General features: G+C 42.5%; 1 protein-coding gene across 3 annotated transcripts in view; it reads right to left on the bottom strand.

Moving 5' to 3' along the window:
• LOC109888404 (liprin-beta-2) overlaps positions 1-8,611 on the bottom strand; it is a 36,643-nt gene extending 28,032 nt beyond the window's left edge. The window contains exons 1-4 of one of the 3 annotated variants that reach the window (XM_031812680.1): positions 6,743-7,103; positions 2,722-2,771; positions 2,559-2,645; positions 1,211-1,324 (exon numbers count right to left, since the gene is read on the bottom strand). In XM_031812680.1, coding sequence (XP_031668540.1) covers positions 1,211-1,222 — 12 coding nt within the window. In that variant the 5' untranslated portion in view covers positions 1,223-1,324; positions 2,559-2,645; positions 2,722-2,771; positions 6,743-7,103. Of the gene's footprint in view, positions 1-1,210; positions 1,325-2,558; positions 2,646-2,721; positions 2,772-6,742; positions 7,104-8,387 lie in introns of those variants that run through there. The other 2 variants (XM_031812669.1, XM_031812628.1) reach the window with 2 other exon arrangements.
• Positions 8,612-19,874: the final 11,263 nt, after the last annotated feature.

Raw genomic sequence — 19,874 nt, forward strand, 5'->3', positions numbered from 1 at the left:
TGTTGCCACTCTCCATGTTGTCTGTTGTCTGTAGCTTGTGAGGTGTGGAAACACTTTGTTGCTTTTATGAATTTTGTCTTGCTACTTTTTGTTTTATGCTGCTCTGTCTGTATGCTACGTCCTGCTTGTCCTATGTTACTCAGTCTGTATGCTATGTCTTGCTTGTCATATGTTGCTATGTCTTGCTTGTTCTATGTTGCTATTGTCTATATTGTAATTGTTTTTAATAACCTGCCCAGGGACTGCGGTTGAAAATTAGCCGGTTGGCTAAAACCGGCACTTTTACTGAAATGTTGATTAATGTGCACTGTCCCTGTAAAAATAAAAATAAACTCAATAAACTCAACTCAACTCTGAGTTTGAACTCCACTGCACCTCACAGGAGTGGAAGACATGGACACCACCTCTACTGATGACAGAGCACTCCCTTCATCCCTGCTCTCTCTCTCTCACTGCTTCTTAATCTCTCAATCCATTTACTCTCTCATTGTCCCTTTACACCTTCTCTTCCATTTCTCTCTCATTCTCTGTCCCTTCACTCCCTCTTTCCAACCCCTCCCCCCTCCCATCCTGAGGTGATGTGTCCAACCTCATCTGGGTGGTTAGGGGTGTGACCGACTATGCTCTCTGTCCTGTGCACACCTACCCAGACAGACCAGCCCTAGAGCAGAGCACCATGACCAAACCTTCCAGAGCAGACGGATGCTCCACTCCAAGAATCAGTCCTGGATGGGAACAGACCACCCTAAATATTTGGGTTGTCACAGAGATCTAGAGCCTGGCTCACTGGAATCCTGGGGAGGAATTTCCTCCTGGGAGACTGGACTCTCTAGGAGGTAGTCTACCATGAGACTCAGCATGTCTAGACAGTCTGCTAGGAGACAGTGTGTCTAAATCTAAACGTCCTCTACTCACACATGCATTATTTGAAAGTTTTCTAGTCATACATAACGCAAATGTCATGATGTCAGTCTAAGGAAGAAGGCGTGATATTTGTGCTGCTGTGATGCAGACTTTCAGAACCCTGTTTGAATAGAAACAGGAACTGTTTGGAAGTGAACAGGAAGTGAACAGCAACTGTATGGAAGTGAACCTGATAACCATACAAAACGAGGAAGTTGATATCATACTGAAGCCAGTCTAAACTGAGACAAGGTTGCAGTTCAAAGGTTTGTATGAATGGAAGAGGACCAGAGTGTGAGGTCCTTACCTGCTGCAGCATCTCTTCTGTAGAGTTGAGCTTGTGTTGATGTTCCTCCAGAGAACTTTCCAGATCACTGATCTTTACTCCCTGAGCTTCCACCTGGTCCGTCAGAACGCTCACCTGTGTGTGTGTGTGGAATGGAGGAGAAACTCAGTCACACTAGCAGGCAGCAATACTTCAACATTTCTGACACCCTCCTTTCAATGTTGTCAACCCCCTTGACCTCTGTTCATGCTTCATTCCCACACTCTCTTTCTCCCTCCCTGCCTTTGCTCCTTCCTTCCCTCTCTCCCTTCTTCCCCCTTTCCTGGCTCCACCCTCCACCTGGGAAGTTATCTAACCCCAACATCCACATGCACTTTCTCAGTCATTAAAATCACCTCTCTCTGCCTGCCATCCATTTCACAACATATCAGCTCCTTAATTGATATACCCTTCACACTGCCAGATAACAAATATTTACAAAGCTGAATGAAGGACTCTTTGTCCTTCATGAGTTTTCTCAGTTCAACTCATCAGGCCGACTCTGCACTACTCATGATATAGATACAGCTGTTGAGAAAACAAACTAGGGAAAGAGCCAATCGGTTACAAAGGCGGGGCTCAACCAGCCAGTCAGATGGAGTTTAGTGGAGGAACATGTTAGAGTGTACATGAGACCTATACACAATAACAAGACATCACATCTGTCAATGAACAGAGGTGTGTTGTAGCCAGCAAATCTGGACCTGACTGCAGAAAAACCCTTACTCAACAGCCCTGAGGACTAGTGTACGCACGCACGCGCACACACACACACAAGAAGTACTGCCCTTGTTCCTAACCCTTGTTGACACCTGTTCAACAAAACAACACAACAACACTGGATTAATCACCCCCCTCTCAATTCAATTCAAAGAGCTTTATTGGCAGGGGAAGTATATGTTAACATTGTCAAAGCGGGTGAAGCAACTCTCTCTCTCTCTCTCTCTCTCTCTCTCTCTCTCGCTCTCTCTCTGTCTCTCTTCCTCTCCCTCTTTCCCTCTCTCTATCCCTCCCTCTGTAATGACTGATACATGATAGAGCTACTACTGTTTATATTTTATTGAGGGCACCAGGGGGCCAATGCAGTGTAATGTATCCTCTTGTATATCAGTAGGCTCATATTCAACTCGGGGGATTCAACTTCAGCTGAATTGAAATAATAATTGCTGTAGGTGAGGGGTATATAAACATTACTACAACTCCTTTATATGCCAATGTGCCGCAAAACACACATGCCTACAGACACAGATAGCTAAAAATACACAAATGCATTATGGCAAATACAAAACATACACATGCATACACTGTTTATGACATAAGGTAATCTTACCTGGAGGACAAGGGACTCTTTGTCTCCCTCTAAGCGTGTCAATCGTTCTTGGTTAGTCTCACCGTTCACAGGGGACTGCTGGTTTACCTGCAGAGGAGCGGTCAGTTACTGGTCAATTTGTGGTCAGTACAAGTACAACTGTGAAGTGAGAGGAGTTACCCACAGTGTCAGCTCTACCTTGAACCAGGGCTCCCTGAAATGAAAGCTCAGACTCTGGAGAGAACAACAAGAACACACACACACAGCATTGGTATCACATTTCATATAACCTATTGTGGCCGTGGGGTGAGAAGGTCGTGAGTGTGGAATTCTGTAAGAGGTTTATGCTTCTTAAGCTTTCATTAAATGATGATGAATATTTTAGTATTCTAAGAAGTTGATATTTGCTTCTCGAACCAAGGTTGCAAGACCTCAGGCCTTCCTAAATAATGGCTTAGCCGTTCATGTATGAAACCAAATTAGAAGAAATTGCTGAGAAATCCAGACTTTTTAAAACCACAACCATGGAAAGTTTGTGGCACAGCAACTTTGAGGCTGAGCCAACCAGCTCAAGTGGTTTACAGTAATTGTGAAATACCATTAAACCTTTAATAGAGAATGTAAGAACACTCTGCAGATCTAACTGTTGAAGATTCAGAATCCACAGCATGTGGCCGGAGTTTAACTTCCTTCAAGAGTCATAGGAAAAGGAAGACAAATTATGCATTTTGCCATATACAGTGCCTTGCGAAAGTATTCGGCCCCCTTGAACTTTGCGACCTTTTGCCACATTTCAGGCTTCAAACATAAAGATATAAAACTGTTTTTTTTTAAAGAATCAACAAGTGGTACACAATCATGAAGTGGAACAACATTTATTGGATATTTCAAACTTTTTTAACAAATCAAAAACTGAAAAATTGGGCGTGCAAAATTATTCAGCCCCTTTACTTTCAGTGCAGCAAACTCTCTCCAGAAGTTCAGTGAGGATATCTGAATGATCCAATGTTGACCTAAATGACTAATGCTGATAAATACAATCCACCTGTGTGTAATCAAGTCTCCGTATAAATGCACCTGCACTGTGATAGTCTCAGAGGTCCGTTAAAAGCGCAGAGAGCATCATGAAGAACAAGGAACACACCAGGCAGGTCCGAGATACTGTTGTGAAGAAGTTTAAAGCCGCTACCCAATTTGGATACAAAAAGATTTCCCAAGCTTTAAACATCCCAAGGAGCACTGTGCAAGCGATAATATTGAAATGGAAGGAGTATCCGACCACTGCAAATCTACCAAGACCTGGCCGTCCCTCTAAACTTTCAGCTCATACAAGGAGAAGACTGATCAGAGATGCAGCCAAGAGGCCCATGATCACTCTGGATGAACTGCAGAGATCTACAGCTGAGGTGGGAGACTCTGTCCATAGGACAACAATCAGTCGTATATTGCACAAATCTGGCCTTTATGGAAGAGTGGCAAGAAGAAAGCCATTTCTTAAAGATATCCATAAAAAGTGTCGTTTAAAGTTTGCCACAAGCCACCTGGGAGACACACCAAACATGTGGAAGAAGGTGCTCTGGTCAGATGAAACCAAAATTGAACTTTTTGGCAACAATGCAAAACGTTATGTTTGGCATAAAAGCAACACAGCTCATCACCCTGAACACACCATCCCCACTGTCAAACATGGTGGTGGCAGCATCATGGTTTGGGCCTGCTTTTCTTCAGCAGGGACAGGGAAGATGGTTAAAATTGATGGGAAGATGAATGGAGCCAAATACAGGACCATTCTGGAAGAAAACCTGATGGAGTCTGCAAAAGACCTGAGACTAGGACGGAGATTTGTCTTCCAACAAGACAATGATCCAAAACATAAAGCAAAATCTACAATGGAATGGTTCAAAAATAAACATATCCAGGTGTTAGAATGGCCAAGTCAAAGTCCAGACCTGAATCCAATCGAGAATCTGTGGAAAGAACTGAAAACTGCTGTTCACAAATGCTCTCCATCCAACCTCACTGAGCTCGAGCTGTTTTGCAAGGAGGAATGGGAAAAAATGTCAGTCTCTCGATGTGCAAAACTGATAGAGACATACACCAAGTGACTTACAGCTGTAATCACAGCAAAAGGTGGCGCTACAAAGTATTAACTTAAGGGGGCTGAATAATTTTGCACGCCCAGTATTTCAGTTTTTGATTTGTTAAAAAAGTTTGAAATATCCAATAAATGTCTTTCCACTTCATGATTGTGTCCCACTTGTTGTTGATTCTTCACAAAAAAATACAGTTTTATATCTTTATGTTTGAAGCCTGAAATGTGGCAAAAGGTCGCAAAGTTCAAGGGGGCCGAATACTTTCGCAAGGCACTGTATCTTTTGAACAATAGAATATGCAAATGCATTCTCTTCAGTTATTTCAAGGGCTGCAAATAACAAATATTTGCGCAACATAAACATCCTGTAAACAAGTCCAAATAAGCAAGTCAGTTTCGTAAAAGAGAGAGAAAAAGCCTTTGTATATTATCATCTATCAGGCCATTTTGTGTCCAAGTTAATCCGTGACAATGAGGTCCAGATGGGATCAGCCAGCAAAGAGCTAAAAACGTCTCCCTAATGACAACAAGATGGTGAAGGAGAATTCAGGAATGGGCTGATCATAACTACATCCAGTCTAGTTCTATCAGGTCTATTTCAGGTGCTTCCTGTACTGTGCCCCCAGAGGAAGGACAAAGTCTGAAGTGAAAACACATGTTGCCCATCCATTCATCCATTCATTTATTCTCCTCAGGTACTATGACCTCTTGACCTGTCTGGTGTTTACCTTTCACGCATCCCAGTATCTCCCGACACATGTTTCCTGACCCTAATTAGTGATTGGTCACTGGGACCTTGATTGCTGATTGGCCGCAGGGACCGTGAAACAGGTTACGCCTGGTGCACAAGCTCACCATACCAGATCTGGCTCCCATTCAGTGACACATTTAAATGTTTTCCTTCTATCCTAGATAACATCCATTTAGCCACAGACTCAGATTAGCCTACACATTCTTCATTGAAATTCAGTAAAAGTTCCTCAACAGATGGATTGACAGGTTAGCCATATAGCTAATTGAACTATACGGAAATAAAGTTGTCCTGTTATCGTACCATGTATGAAGGCTATGTAGAAGCTCATCCAATCCTAATCACCTGCAGAGTTTTGGGTATAGCTCCATTAAGGAACAGCATCTCAATCAGTCAATCTGCCTTCTCTGTGAGAGCTTCCCATGTCTTCAACACACTGCCATCAGACACACACAACTGCGCCACCTATCCCACCTTCACAAAAAAACAAAGACATGGCTAAAGGCCAGTCATGCTTGTGAACATAATCCCCAGCTGTTTATTACCACTTTCCATGTTGTCTGTAGCGTGTGAGGTGTGGAAACACTGTTGCTTTTATGGATTTTGTTTTGTTGCTTTTTTTTGCTATTGTTCTGCATGCTACGTGTTGCTTGTTCTATGTTACTCTGCATGTGCTCACTGTTCATTGTTTGTCTGTATTGTAATTGTTTTAAGAACCTGCCCAGGGACTGCAGTTGAAAATTAGTTGGGTTGGCTTAAACCGACACGTTTACTGAGCGTCCCTGAAAACATAAAAATAAACTAAACTTAAATAAGTAAAATATTATATTATTCCTGTACAGTAAAGAATCGCAGGGAGAGTTGGGTCCCGTGTGGCTCAATTGGTAGATGCCAGGGTTGGATTCCCATGGGTAGCCAGTACGAACAAGAGAAAATAAACAAGGTATTTTTGCTACATTAAATAAATGCTTAATCATGTGGACAAGTATCCTGCCTATATTGTATTGTGTTTTGGAGAACATGGGGGTCATGGTAGCAGCAACTGCATAAGGTTACTGTGAAACCAAGGTAAATTAAAGCCATTTTCTCAGTTCCACGCTACGAGCAGTTACTGCCTTTTTGCTTTTTAGGACAGCACGACGCACAACTTTCCAGCTTACGGTCAAAACAGGTGAGTCTATACTATCAATGTTTCTAACTGTGTTACAATGAGCAACTCCACAACACACGTCTTTCTCCATGTGCATCTCCAGTATGCAAGGAATTTCACTGTAATAACAATAACCAGATTCCTCTATACAGATGCAGTACAGATGTATTAGCAGGGAAAATGCATGAAAGTGAAACCTCAAAGTCTCTTACCTTTTTCAGCCAGGCAAAATGCTTATAAAAATCTATGTTATATTCCATTCTGTTGGCCCATTGTAGCTTTGACTATATCCTCCCTCAAACTCTACACTGTAACTTATCGAGAGAGAGAGAGAGAGAGAGAGAGAGAGAGAGAGAGAGAGCGCAAAAAAGGAAGCAAGAGCACAATAGACAAGAGATTGATTAATAGAGTAGAGCTCAGGAAGAAAGATACTTTATCACTGTTGATCTCCCTGATTCCTTCTATCTTTTTCCTCTTCCCCTCCTTCCCTCTCTCTTGCTGCAGAGAGACTGTAGTGGGGACCCTGTGGTGTGCTGTGTCTGGTTCGGACCCTGGCTGTGTGGTTTGGAGCCCAGACAGAGGCAGGCTGAGAAGTGACTAGTCTTTTATTCCTCCTCTCTCTCTCTCTCTCTCTCTTACGCACGTACACACACACACACACAAACAAACACACTCCCTCTCTCTCTCTCTCTTGCTGTCCGTCTCTCTCTTTTCATCGTTCTCCCTCTCCGTCTCATACATTATCACTTGGTTCTTTTTGTCTGTATCCCCACCTTTCTCTCTCTCTCTGAAGTACCCCTCGATGTAGCTACTTTTGTGATCTCTCTAAAGGGGCACTGTAGAGAGGGAGCATTTTGCTATACATGCTTGTCACAGATGTGGTACAAACCAAGAAAGGTAGGTAGACAAAGAGGAGGGGGAGAAGGAAGAGAAAGAGGAGCTTAAATAGGCGGGAGGGTAGGTGAGGAGGATGAAAGGGAGAATAGGAAGGGGAGGGAGGGGGATAGAGTAGTTGAAGTGGAGTTAGGTGGGGAGAGTATCAGATGTTCCTTTCCTTACCCTGAATGTGCATAGTAAGTATGTGATAAAGTTTATGTGCAAATAAAACCAACATCAAAATGCAAGCAGGAAGGAGTGGATAAGGAGAAGAAAGAGGAGGAAAGGATGGAGGAGGGGAACTAACTGCTCCCAGTCTGAGCAGCAGCAGCTACCTCTGGATCTCATTAGCAGTGGCAGATGAGAGACCCCTGCTCTGGCTCCTACTTCTGGGTGGAGAGGAGATGGGAGGGGGCATCCACCCCTGAATAAAGACCACCACAAAACAGACCTTATGCCTTCATGTACCCTATAAATACTGTACATGACCTATAGTTTTTCACCCAGCAATTCTGCCTGGCCTCCTACAGTGCATTACATTATTTGCAGGTAGAGTTCTCAGAAATCATAGGCTCTCTATGTGGGAAAGGGGGATACCTAGTCAGTTGTACAACTGAATGCATTTAACTGAAATGTGTCTTCCGCATTTACCCCAACCCCTCTGAATCAGAGAGGCGTAGGGGGCTGCCTTAATCGACATCCATGACACCAGCGCCCGGGAACAGTTGCTGGGGGTTATCTACCTTGCTCAAGCCTCCTTTCAGTTACTGGCCCAACGCTCTTAAATGCTAGGCTACCTGCTGCCCTTCTGGCTGTTGGAAGTGAGCTTGATTCAATAGCTGTTGTTACTGCAGAACAGATTTGATCATTGTAGCCATGTATTGTACAATGGAACCCAGAAACAAGGTTTCCTGAAAAATATACACCACACTAGCCAGTTTAGTGTGTGAAGTAAGTTTAGGCTGTGTTGAAGGTACTCACCCCTCCCTTCTCCAGCCACTCTAACAGGGTGTGTGCTGTGTCTATGGGGACCTGTCTCCTCATGGACTCCTGGTCCACCTGGCCCTCCAGGGCTACCCTGAGATCCTCTACCAGCTGTAGCACCCTGATGTCGGGGGTAATGGCTAAGGTCAGGGCAGGAATGAGGGCAGAGTCCGAAACCTGGGAGGGGTAACCCTTGGCCCCAACCTTCAAGAAGGCCTCGCAGAACCCTCCTGCCAATAAAATGAAATAATTTAAGTTAGAGTTATGGTTAGGGCAAAGATCATAGTGGAGATACAGCCATCAGAGCCTTAACGCTAGCTCTCCCAGAGTCTAGCAATCCATTTTGACTTGTTTTGATTTTCTGAAATCGGATTACTATAAACTGTTCGGAGTTGAATATATCGTATGTGACCGCTCCACAAACAGGCTGTCAGGATTGCTGAGTGAAAGTACCACGTGCTGATGAATGTCTCATGTCAGTTTGAATTTCCAAAGCGAGTCACTGAATACATCAACATACTGTGTGAAATAATTGAAAACACCCAACTGCTACCTAGCCAGACCACTGGAGGGCACACTCCCACTACAATGCTATCTTCTACAGTGCCTGAATGCTGTCAGCTTTGAAAGTGTTCTCTATAGGGATATTGTAAAGACATTGTATGTTGTATTGACCGCCTCTATGAGTAAAGGCAGTGGGTCAAAGTGTTGTGCTCTGATGGTCTTTTAAATATTGCACTAGTCTGCACATATGTAGATATTCATGATCTCATGTCACCTTAGATGCATGCTATTATGGGAATTGCTAGAATGTTCATTATTAGCATTATGCTAGCCTGTATGACTATCTCTATGGGTGAGGTCATTATCTTCTCAGTCTTAGAGCAGTGTGCTGTGGGTCATTAGCACTATGCTATCTCTATTATTAGGAACCCCAACAGAGTCATCAGATATACTGCTGTGGTTGTGACAAACAGTGGTGATTGAATGTATCACTCCTGTAAGAAAACAGGGAGAGCTGAACAACATGGAGAGAGAGCTAGTTATAGAGCAAAGTGGACAACTACAGACAAGGATGAAGAGACAATAAATCAAACCTTACTGTTGTATTTGTCTTTCTAGCACCGATCTGGCTGACAGCTGCTTTACTGAGGAAGTTTTTACATTCTATGACTGTGACATGTGGATTTATGGACCTTAGTTGAATGCACTGACTGTAAGTTGCTCTGGATAAGAGTGTCTGCTAAATGATCAAAATGTAAACCTAATAAAAATGATAGAGTATGAATGGAATAGATCAAGTGGGGGAAGAAGAGAGGCAGCTTAAAAAACTAGCAGAAAGGTTGATATACAGTAGCCTACTGACAAGGACCATCTAATCAAAAACCTGTGAGTTTCCCCCGGTAAAATCTGCTCTAGATGGAAACAAACTCAATCCCAGGATCTCAAACTTCAAGATCACAAGAGGAACTTTCCTTTCCTCATTTCATGTAAAATCTAAAGTAAACCATTTTTTAGATTATGCTTAGAAAGAACTGAACACAATGTAACATTCCTAAATTAATCTATTTAAATCTCATTGAAACCTTCAAGACATTGTCAAATACCAGTCTAGAGAGAGCAGTATTTGCAAGCCGGGTTGTCTTTGAGGAGGTCTTAATAAAATGGAAACTTACCAGCGATAATGTCATCCATTTGCTCCAAGGCTGCCTCCAGCATGTGGCTGGCATCTGACGTCATGGCAACGGGCTACTTCATACACTGTTACTCACTGGATCACCTTGCACTAGTAGAGATTGAAATAGAGAGAGGAGGAGGTGGATGCAGCGAGTGAGAGTAAAACCGGTGAGAGGAGGGTTTGAGAGAGACAGAGAGGGGCAGAAGGAGCCGAATGGAGGCGAGTAAGAGATGGGACAGTTTTCAATCATGAACTAAAATGTAAAATCAGTCAAAGAGATTCTAATCAGCACTCAGATGACTGGAGCTTTAGGGAGTACTCTTTACCTCTTAGATCAAAATTAGAGCAAAACAACAACAGCTGCCCCAGCCCTTTTTCCCATGTAAATATCCTCCATGGATGTGGCTTTTGGCTTTAAATGTTCCTCTCATTTTGCGGGCGGAGTTCTTGCCATTGTCAGCAGTCCATTCCACTTGGGATGGAATACCAACCTTAGCATTGTTTGTGTTTTTATGGGCCTCCCGAAAAACGACATTGCGGCCGTGACCGGGAGACCCATGGGGCGGCACACAATTGGCCCAGCATCGTCCAGGCTAGGGGAGGGTTTGGCTGGCAGGGATGTCCTTGTCCCATTGCGCACTAGCGACTCCTGTGGCGGGCGGGTGCACATTCACACTGCACGCTGTCCTATCACTGCCTGGTATAGCAACTGCACCGTCCACAACCGCAGGGCTCTCAAGAGGATGGTGCGGTCAGCCCAATGCATCCCTGGAGGTACAATGCCTGCCCTTCAGGACATCTACAGCAGCCAGTGTCACAGAAAGGCCTAGAAGATCATCAAGGACCTCAGCCACCCAGGCCACAGCCTGTTCACCCTGCTACCATCTAGAAGGTGGAGACAGGTACATCAAAGCTGGAACCAACGGACTGAAAAACAGCTTATATTTCCAGGCCATCAGACTGTTGAATCGTCACCACTAGCTGGCTTCTGCCCAGTACCCTGCCCTGAACATTAGTCACTGTTACTAGCCGGCTACCACCCAGTACTCTTGCCTACACCTTAGATACTTATATTCTGGACTGACATTGCTCGTTCTAATATTTCTATATTTCTTAATTGTCTTGTGTTTCTTTATTTTTTCATGGCTGGTATGATTTTTATGGCTTTTATGTTTCCCTCAGCCTGAGAATACAGAAGTTATAAAATACTGCCTTTACTGGAAACAAGGTTGAATCAGTATAAAGATGGTACTGACCAGCAGGACTCAGTCACAATCATTTCTGTATAGCATCCACAGTTTACCTTATGCCACTGTCAATCAGACAGTTAGACACAACACTGAATACCATGATTTTAAAGAGCTGTCAAGCTTGGCTACACTAGGGTAGCACAACCAAGGCATTATTTGGAGGACACATAAGAGCCTTGTACTGACAGACGGACATACTGTAGGAGGACAGGATGACAGACAGTTGGATACTGATAACCAATGCAAACATGGACCAATGGCTGTCATAACAAAGTCCAAGTGAAAACCGTATGGATGCTGTAGACAGAATGGAGAGCCAACATCTCTGTCACTACAACCTATTTTGGACTATTTGCTATATAATTACACGCACACGCGTACAAACACATCTTTAAACCTAATGCACATTTTCACATTGTATTACATCCTCTGCTCACAGATGTAATCGTGTAATCCTCTTATTTGGTCTATTTACAAATCAAATCCAATTGTATGTGTCACATGCTCCGAATACAACAGGTTTAGACCTTACCATGGAATGCTGACTTACAAGCCCTTAACCAACAATAAGGTTCAAGAAATAGAGTTAGAAAATATTTACTTCATGAACTAAAGTAAAAAATAAAATACAAAGTAACACAACAAAATAACAATAATGAGGCGATATACAGGGGGTATCGATACTGAGTCAATGTGCTGGGGTACAGGGTGGTCGAGGTCATTTTGCATGTAGGTAGGGTAACATGACTATGCCTAGATATTAAATAGAGAGTAGCAGCAGTGAGGAGGGGGAGGGGTCAATGCAAATAACTGGGTGGCCATTTGTTTCGTTGTTTAGCAGTCTCACGGCTTGGGGGTAGAAACTGTTTTTCTCTACACCAGTGGTTCCCAAACTTTTTATAGTCCCGTACCCCTTCAAACATTCAACCTCCATCTGCGTACCCCCTCTAGCACCAGGATCAGCGCACTCTCAAATGTTGTTTTTGCCATCATTGTAAGCCTGCCACACACACACACTATACGATACATTTATTAAACAAAAGAATGAGTGTAAGTTTTTGTCACAACCCGGCTCATGGGAAGAGACAAAGAGCTCTTAGAGGACAAGGGCACAAATAATAATACAACAATAATCAACTATTTTGGTCTTTATTTAGAAAATGGTGAATAACTCACCACAGGTTAATGAGAAGGGTGTGAATAACTCACCACAGGTTAATGAGAAGGGTGTGAATAACTCACCACAGGTTAATGAGAAGGGTGTGAATAACTCACCACAGGTTAATGAGAAGGGTGTGAATAACTCACCACAGGTTAATGAGAAGGGTGTGAATAACTCACCACAGGTTAATGAGAAGGGTGTGAATAACTCACCACAGGTTAATGAGAAGGGTGTGAATAACTCACCACAGGTTAATGAGAAGGGTGTGAATAACTCACCACAGGTTAATGAGAAGGGTGTGAATAACTCACCACAGGTTAATGAGAAGGGTGTGAATAACTCACCACAGGTTAATGAGAAGGGTGTGAATAACTCACCACAGGTTAATGAGAAGGGTGTGTTTGAAAGGATTCACAGGCAGGGCATGAAAGGGATAATGAATCAGTTGTTTGTGTCATCCGTTTCAGGAAAGTACCTGCGTAATTGCGCACCCAACTCACTCAGGTGCTTCGCTATTTTTTTAATATTTTTATTTATTTCACCTTTATTTAACCTGGTAGGCTAGTTGAGAACAAGTTCTCATTTACAACTATATATACAACTATATCACATTTGACATTGTCTGTAAGCTTGAATTAATTTGCTCACAAAACAATCCTACAATGACAGAAAGACCTGTATTGTCATTTTAATGCAGACAGAGAAGGCTACTTTGCCCCTTGATAACCAGCGCACTTCTGCATGTTGTAAAAGTGTTACATGGTCGCTGCCCATATCATTGCATAGTGCAGAAAGTACACGAGAGTTCAGGGGCCTTGCTTTAACAAAGTTAACCATTTTAACTGTAGTGTCCAAAACATATTTCAAGCTTCACCCAAATGTACAGCCCTGTTGGAAAATATATTTGAAAATGTGAAAGAAAAGGTGAACACCCCCCGTGGGATGGTAGAGCTAACGTAGGCTAATAACATTTCCCAGGACATAGACATATCTGATATGGGCAGGAAACTTAAATTACTGTTAATCTAACTGCACTGTCCAATTTACATGAGCTATTACAGTGAAAGAATACAATGCTATTGTTTGAGGAGAGTGCAGAGTTATGAACTTGAAAATATATTAACAAACCAATTAAGCACATTTGGGCAGCCTTGATGCAACGTTATGAACAGAAATGCAATGCAATGGATCAGTCTAAAAATGTGCACATAAACGACTGCCATCTAGTGGCCAAAATCTAAATTGTGCCTAGATTCCTAGGTCATATATTGGCCTTTCTCTTTAAATTTCAAAGATGATGGGAAAAAAACATTATCTTATTTAAAAATATATATATTTCACCTTTATTTAACCAGGAAAAGCCCATTTGGACACAGAGTCTCCTTTTCAAGGATCTAGTGTGTTAAATTATGCAACGATAATTTCACATTTACACAAACTTCCAGGTGTTTCCTTTCAAATGGTATCAAGAATATGCATATCCTTGCTTCAGGTTGTAACGGCTTTCTTGTGGTGAAGGAGAGTCGGACCAAAATGCAGCGTGATGATGATTCATGATATTTTAATGAAGGAAAAAACTATACATGAAGAATCTACAAAATAATGAAATGTGAAAAACCGAAACAGTCCTATCTGGTGCAAACACAGAGACAGGAACAATCACCCACAAAACACTCAAAGAATATGGCTGCCTAAATATGGTTCCCAATCAGAGACAACGATAAACACCTGCCTCTGATTGAGAACCACTCCAGACAGCCATAGACTTTGCTAGATACCCCCACTAAGCCACACACCCAATACCTAACAAAACCCCAAGACAAAACACACCACAATAAACCCATGTCACACCCCGGCCTGACCAAATAAATAAAGACAAACACAATATACTTCGACCAGGGCGTGACACAGGTCCTGAGCTACAGGTAGATTTGGGTATATCATTTTAGGAGAAAATTGAAGGTAAGGGTTCGATCCTTAACCTCTCTAGGGGGTGTGGGACACTAGCGTCCCACCTGGCCAACATCCAGTGAAATTGCAGTGCGCCACATTCAAAAACAGAAATACTCATTATAAAAATTCATGAAACATACAAGTGTTAATTATACATGGGCTTAAAGATAAACGTATTTTTAATCCAACCATTGTGTCAGATTTCAAAAAGGCTTTACAGCGACAGCACCCATGCGATTATCTGTGAACAGCGCCCAACAGACAAATCATTGCACACAGTTAGCAGCCAAGAAGAGGAGTAACAAAAGTCAGAAATAGCGATAAAATGTATCACTTACCTTTGATGATCTTCATATGGTTGCAATCCGAAGACTCCATGAGAAACAAGAAAGGCTCGCTCCCGGTTACACGCTGGACTCATGTATGGAAATGTCCACTGTCCACTCATTGAAAGTGCTGTATCTCCAAGACTGGCCAGATGTAGAAGAAGCCATAGAGATCGGAACTGGGTCCTAAGTCTTTGTATGGTAGATAGGCTTTCAATGGAAAAACAGCCTTTCAAAATAAAAGAACTTCCTGGATGGATTTTCCTCAGGTTTTCGCCTGCAATATCAGTTCTGTTATACTCACAGACATTATTTTAACGGTTTTGGAAACTTTAGAGTGTTGTCTATCCAAATCTACCAATGTATGCATATCCTAGCTTCTGGGCCTGAGTAGCAGGCAGTTTCTTTGGGCACGCTTTTCATCCAAAATTCCGAATGCTGTCCCCTACCCTACCCTGGCCTTATTCACTACCCTCTGTAGTGCCTTACGGTCGGGTGCCGAGCAGTTGCCATACCAGAGACGGTGATGCAACCGGTTAGGTTGCTCACGATGGTGCAGATGTATACGTTTTTGAGGATCTGAGGACCCATACCAAATCTTTTCAGTCTTCAGAGGGGGAAAAGGTGTTGTCCTGCACTCTTCACGACTGTCTTGGTGTGTTTGGACCATGATAGTTTGTTGGTGATGTGGACACCAAGGAACTTGAAACTCTCGACCCGCTCCACTATAGCCTCGTCGATGTGAATAGGGAGCTGTTCTGCCCTCCTTTTCCAGTAGTCCACGATCAGCTCCATTGTCTTGATCCCATTGAGGGAGAGGTTGTTGTTCTGGCACTATACAGTATGTTGTACTAGCATCCCCCACTCTGTTGCAGAGTAAAATCCACTGCTGCAGTAGGCTACTATAAACTAAATAAACACATACAGTACCAGTCAAAAGTTTGGACATACCTACTCATTCAAGGGTTTTTCTTTATTTTGACTATTTTCTACATTGTAGAATAATAGTGAAGACATCAAAACTATGAAATAACACAAATCGAATCATGTAGTAACCAAAAAAGTGTTGAACAAATCGAAATATATTTACTATTTGAGATTTCTCACAGTAGCCACCCTTTGCCTTGATGACAACTTTGCACACTCTTGGCATTTTCTCAACTAAATTCATAAGGTTGTCACCTGCAATGGGTTTCAATTAACACGTGTGCCTTGATAAAAGTTCAATTGTGAATTTTCTTTCCTTCTTAACGAGCCAATCAGTTGTGTTGTGACAAGGTAGGGGTGATATACAGAAGATAGCCCTATGTATTAAAAGTCCATATTATGGCATCAACAGCTAAAAATAAGCAAAGATAAATGAAAGTCTTTCATTACTTTAAGACATGAAGGTCAGTCATTACGGAATATTTTAAGAAATTTGAAAGTTTCTTCAAGTGCAGTCGCAAAAACCATCAAGTGCTATGATGGAACTGACTCTCATGAGGACCGACACAAGAAAGGAAGACCAAGAGTTCCCTTTTCTTCAGAGGATAAGTCCATTAGAGTTAACAGCCTCAGAAATTGCAGCCCAAATAAATGCTTTACAGAGTTCAAGTAACAGACTCATATCAACATCAACTGTTCAAAGGAGACTCCATGAACTAGTAGTGCTTTCTTCTACAAAGAAAGCACTACTACAGGACACCAAAAAGAAGAGGAAACACGAGTAATGGACATTAGAACGGTAGAAATCTGTCCTTTGATCTAATGAGTCCAAATGTGAGATTTTTGGTTCCAACCGCCATATCCTTCTGAGACGCAGAGTAGGTGAAAGGATGATCTTTGCATGTGTGGTTCCCACCATGAAGCATGGAGGAGGAGGTGTGATGGTGTGGTACTTTGCTGGTGACACTGTCTGTTATTTATTTAGAATTCAAGGCACACTTAACCAGCATGGCTACCACAGCATTCTGCAGCGATACACCATCCCATCTGGTTTGCACTTAGTGGGACATTTGTTTTTCAACAGGACAATGACCCAACACACCTCCAGACATTGTAAAGGCTTTTTGAAGGTGAGTAATGGAGTGCTGCATCAGATGACCTGGTTCTCCACAATCACCCGACCTCAACCCAATTGAGATGGTTTGGGATGAGTTGGACAACAGACTTATTTTTTTATTTCACCTTCATTTAACCAGGTAGGCTAGTTGAGAACAAGTTCTCATTTACAACTGCGACCTGGCCAACATAAAGCAAAGCAGTGTGACACAAACAACAACTCAGAGTTACACATGGAATAAACAAGCGTACAGTCAATAACACAAATAAACAAAGAAAGTCTGTATACAGTGTGTGCAAATGGCATGAGGAAGTAAGGCAATAAATAGGCCATAGTAGCAAAGTAATTAAAATTTAGCAGATAACACTGAAGTGATAGATGAGCAGATGATGATGAGCAGATGATGGTGTGTAAGTAGTGATACTGGTGTGCAAAAGAGCAGCAAAGTAAATAAAAACAACATGGGGATGAGGTAGGTAGATTGGGTGGGCTATTTACAGATGGACTATGTACAGCTGCAGCGATCGGTTAGCTGCTCAGATAGCTGATGTCAAAAGTTAGTGAGGGAAATGTAAGTCTCCAGCTCCAGCGATTTTTGCAATTCGTTACAGTCACTGGCAGCAGAGAACTGGAAGGAAAGCCGGCCAAAGGAGGTGTTGGCTTTGGGCATGACCAGAGAGATATACCTGCTGGAGCGCGTGCTAAGGGTGGGTGTTGTTATCGTGACCAGTGAGCTGAGATAAGGCGGAGCTTTACCAAGCATAGACTTATAGATGACCTGGAGCCAGTGGGTCTGCAGATGAATATGTAGCGAGGGCCAGCCGACTAGAGCATACAAGGCGCAGTGGTGGATGGTATAAGGTGCTTTGGTAACAAAACGGATGGCACTGTGATAGACTGCATCCAATTTGCTGAGTAGAGTATTGGAAGCTATTTTGTAGATGATATCGCCGAAGTCGAGGATCGGTAGGATAGTCAGTTTTACTAGAGTAAGTTTGGCGGCGTGAGTGAAGGAGTCTTTGTTGCGAAATAGAAAGCCGATTCTAGATTTGATTTTGGATTGGAGATGTTTGATATGATTCTGGAAGGAGAGTTTACAGTCTAACCAGACACATAGGTATTTGTAGTTGTCCACGTATTCTAGGTCAGAACCGTCCAGAGTAGTGATGCTAGTCGTGCGGGTGGGTGTGGGCAGCAAAAGGTTGAAAAGCATGCATTTGGTTTTGCTAGCGTTTTAGAGCAGTTGGAGGCCACAGAAGGAGTGTTGTATGTCATTGAAGCTCGTTTGGAGGTTAGTTAACACAGTGTCCAAAGAAGGGCAAGATGTATACAGAATCGTGTCGTCAGCGTAGGAAATCACCCGCAGCAAGAGCGACATCATTGATATATACAGAGAAAAGAGTCTGCCTGAGAATTAAACCCTGTGGCACCCCCATAGAGACTGCCAGAGGTCCGGACAACAGGCTCTCCAATTTTACACACTGAAATCTATCTGAGAAGTAGGCGAGGCAGTTTGAGAACCAAGGCTATTGAGTCTGTTGATAAGAATACGGTGATTGACAGAGTCAAAAGCCTTGGCCAGGTCGATGAAGACGGCTGCACAGTACTGTCTTTTATCGATGGCGGTTATGATATCGTTTAGTACCTTGAGCGTGGCTGAGGTGCACCTGTGCAGACTGAAGGAAAAGTTGCCAACAAGTGCTCAGCATATGTGGGAACTCCTTCAAGTCTGTTGGAAAAGCATTCCAGGTGAAGCTGGTTAAGAAAAGGCAAAGGGTGGCTACATTGAAGAATCTCAAAATTAAATATATTTTGATTTGTTTAACACTTTTTTGGTTGCTACTTGATTCCATATGTGTTATTTCATAGTTTTGATGTTTTCACTATTATTCTACAATTTAGAATATAATAAAAATAAAGAAAAACCCTTGAATGGGTAGGTGTGTCCACACTTTTGACCGGTACTGTTGTTTGCCAATGTGTTGTAATCACACACATCCAAGGGTCGATACGTAGACTGCTTACTGAATCCCAGATAAGGTTGTTACTTCATAGTACTCTGGCTCCATAGTGACAGAGATGCAATCACTGGAGGAGTGATAACCTACCAACTGAACTGCACCACAACAAAACTTACAGTATCTATCAGATTAGTCAGATTTTATCAAGTCCTTGACCAGAACCAGAGTGCTGCATCATCCTACCATCCTATTTTATAGTTAATTCAAGGTCTTTGGTATATTAGAACATGTGCTATCTAGAACCTAAAATGGTTATTTGGCTGTCCCCATAGGAGAACCCTTCGAAGAACCCTTTATGTTCCAATTAGAACCCTTTCCACAGAGTGTTCTACATATAATCCAAAAGGGTTCTACTTGGAACCAAAAAATGGTTCTCCTCTGGGGACAGCCGAAGAACACTTTTTTGAACTTTTTTTCCTAAGAGTCTATAATGACATCCACTCTGAACGTTTTGACTTGTAGGCCTATTTTAGTCACAGCCATTCGGTTGTTGGCTGAAGAAATACTTTTATTTCTGTCCAGGGAATTACAAAAGCACTTTAATTATATGGTACATACACTGTGTTTTCTCCCACAAACCTCTGCACCGCTCAACACAATCCAAGAGGAAAGAAACAACCTTCTGGATGTCCATTGACAAACACAGATCAGATAGCTGTTATAGTGGGGAAGACGGCATCATGACATTGTTCTACACTTGGAGAATTTGAGATATTATCGACACACCCTCCCCTACCACCTGCTCTATCCCTTCCCTGTCCTCTCCCCTCTCCGGCCCCGTAGGCTCGACAAAACATACCTTCTGCTGTTTCATCTCCAGTTGAGTTTCCTTCCTTTCAAGTAAGTACAGGTTTTTAAATTGAATCCCATTCCATACACTGTAACCATGAATCTGTCTTCGGTATTGACTGAAATGCATAATTTCTATTTGATTTGACCTACATTGACATATGCCGTCGGGAGAATGTTCACTCGCTGTGATATTGCCCCATGGGTAGCATCTGTTGGGGCCAGGATGGCTCATTAACATGTTATAATGTTATAATGTAC

Source organism: Oncorhynchus kisutch, linkage group LG3 (assembly GCF_002021735.2).
Source record: "Oncorhynchus kisutch isolate 150728-3 linkage group LG3, Okis_V2, whole genome shotgun sequence".
Taxonomy (NCBI): domain Eukaryota; kingdom Metazoa; phylum Chordata; class Actinopteri; order Salmoniformes; family Salmonidae; genus Oncorhynchus; species Oncorhynchus kisutch.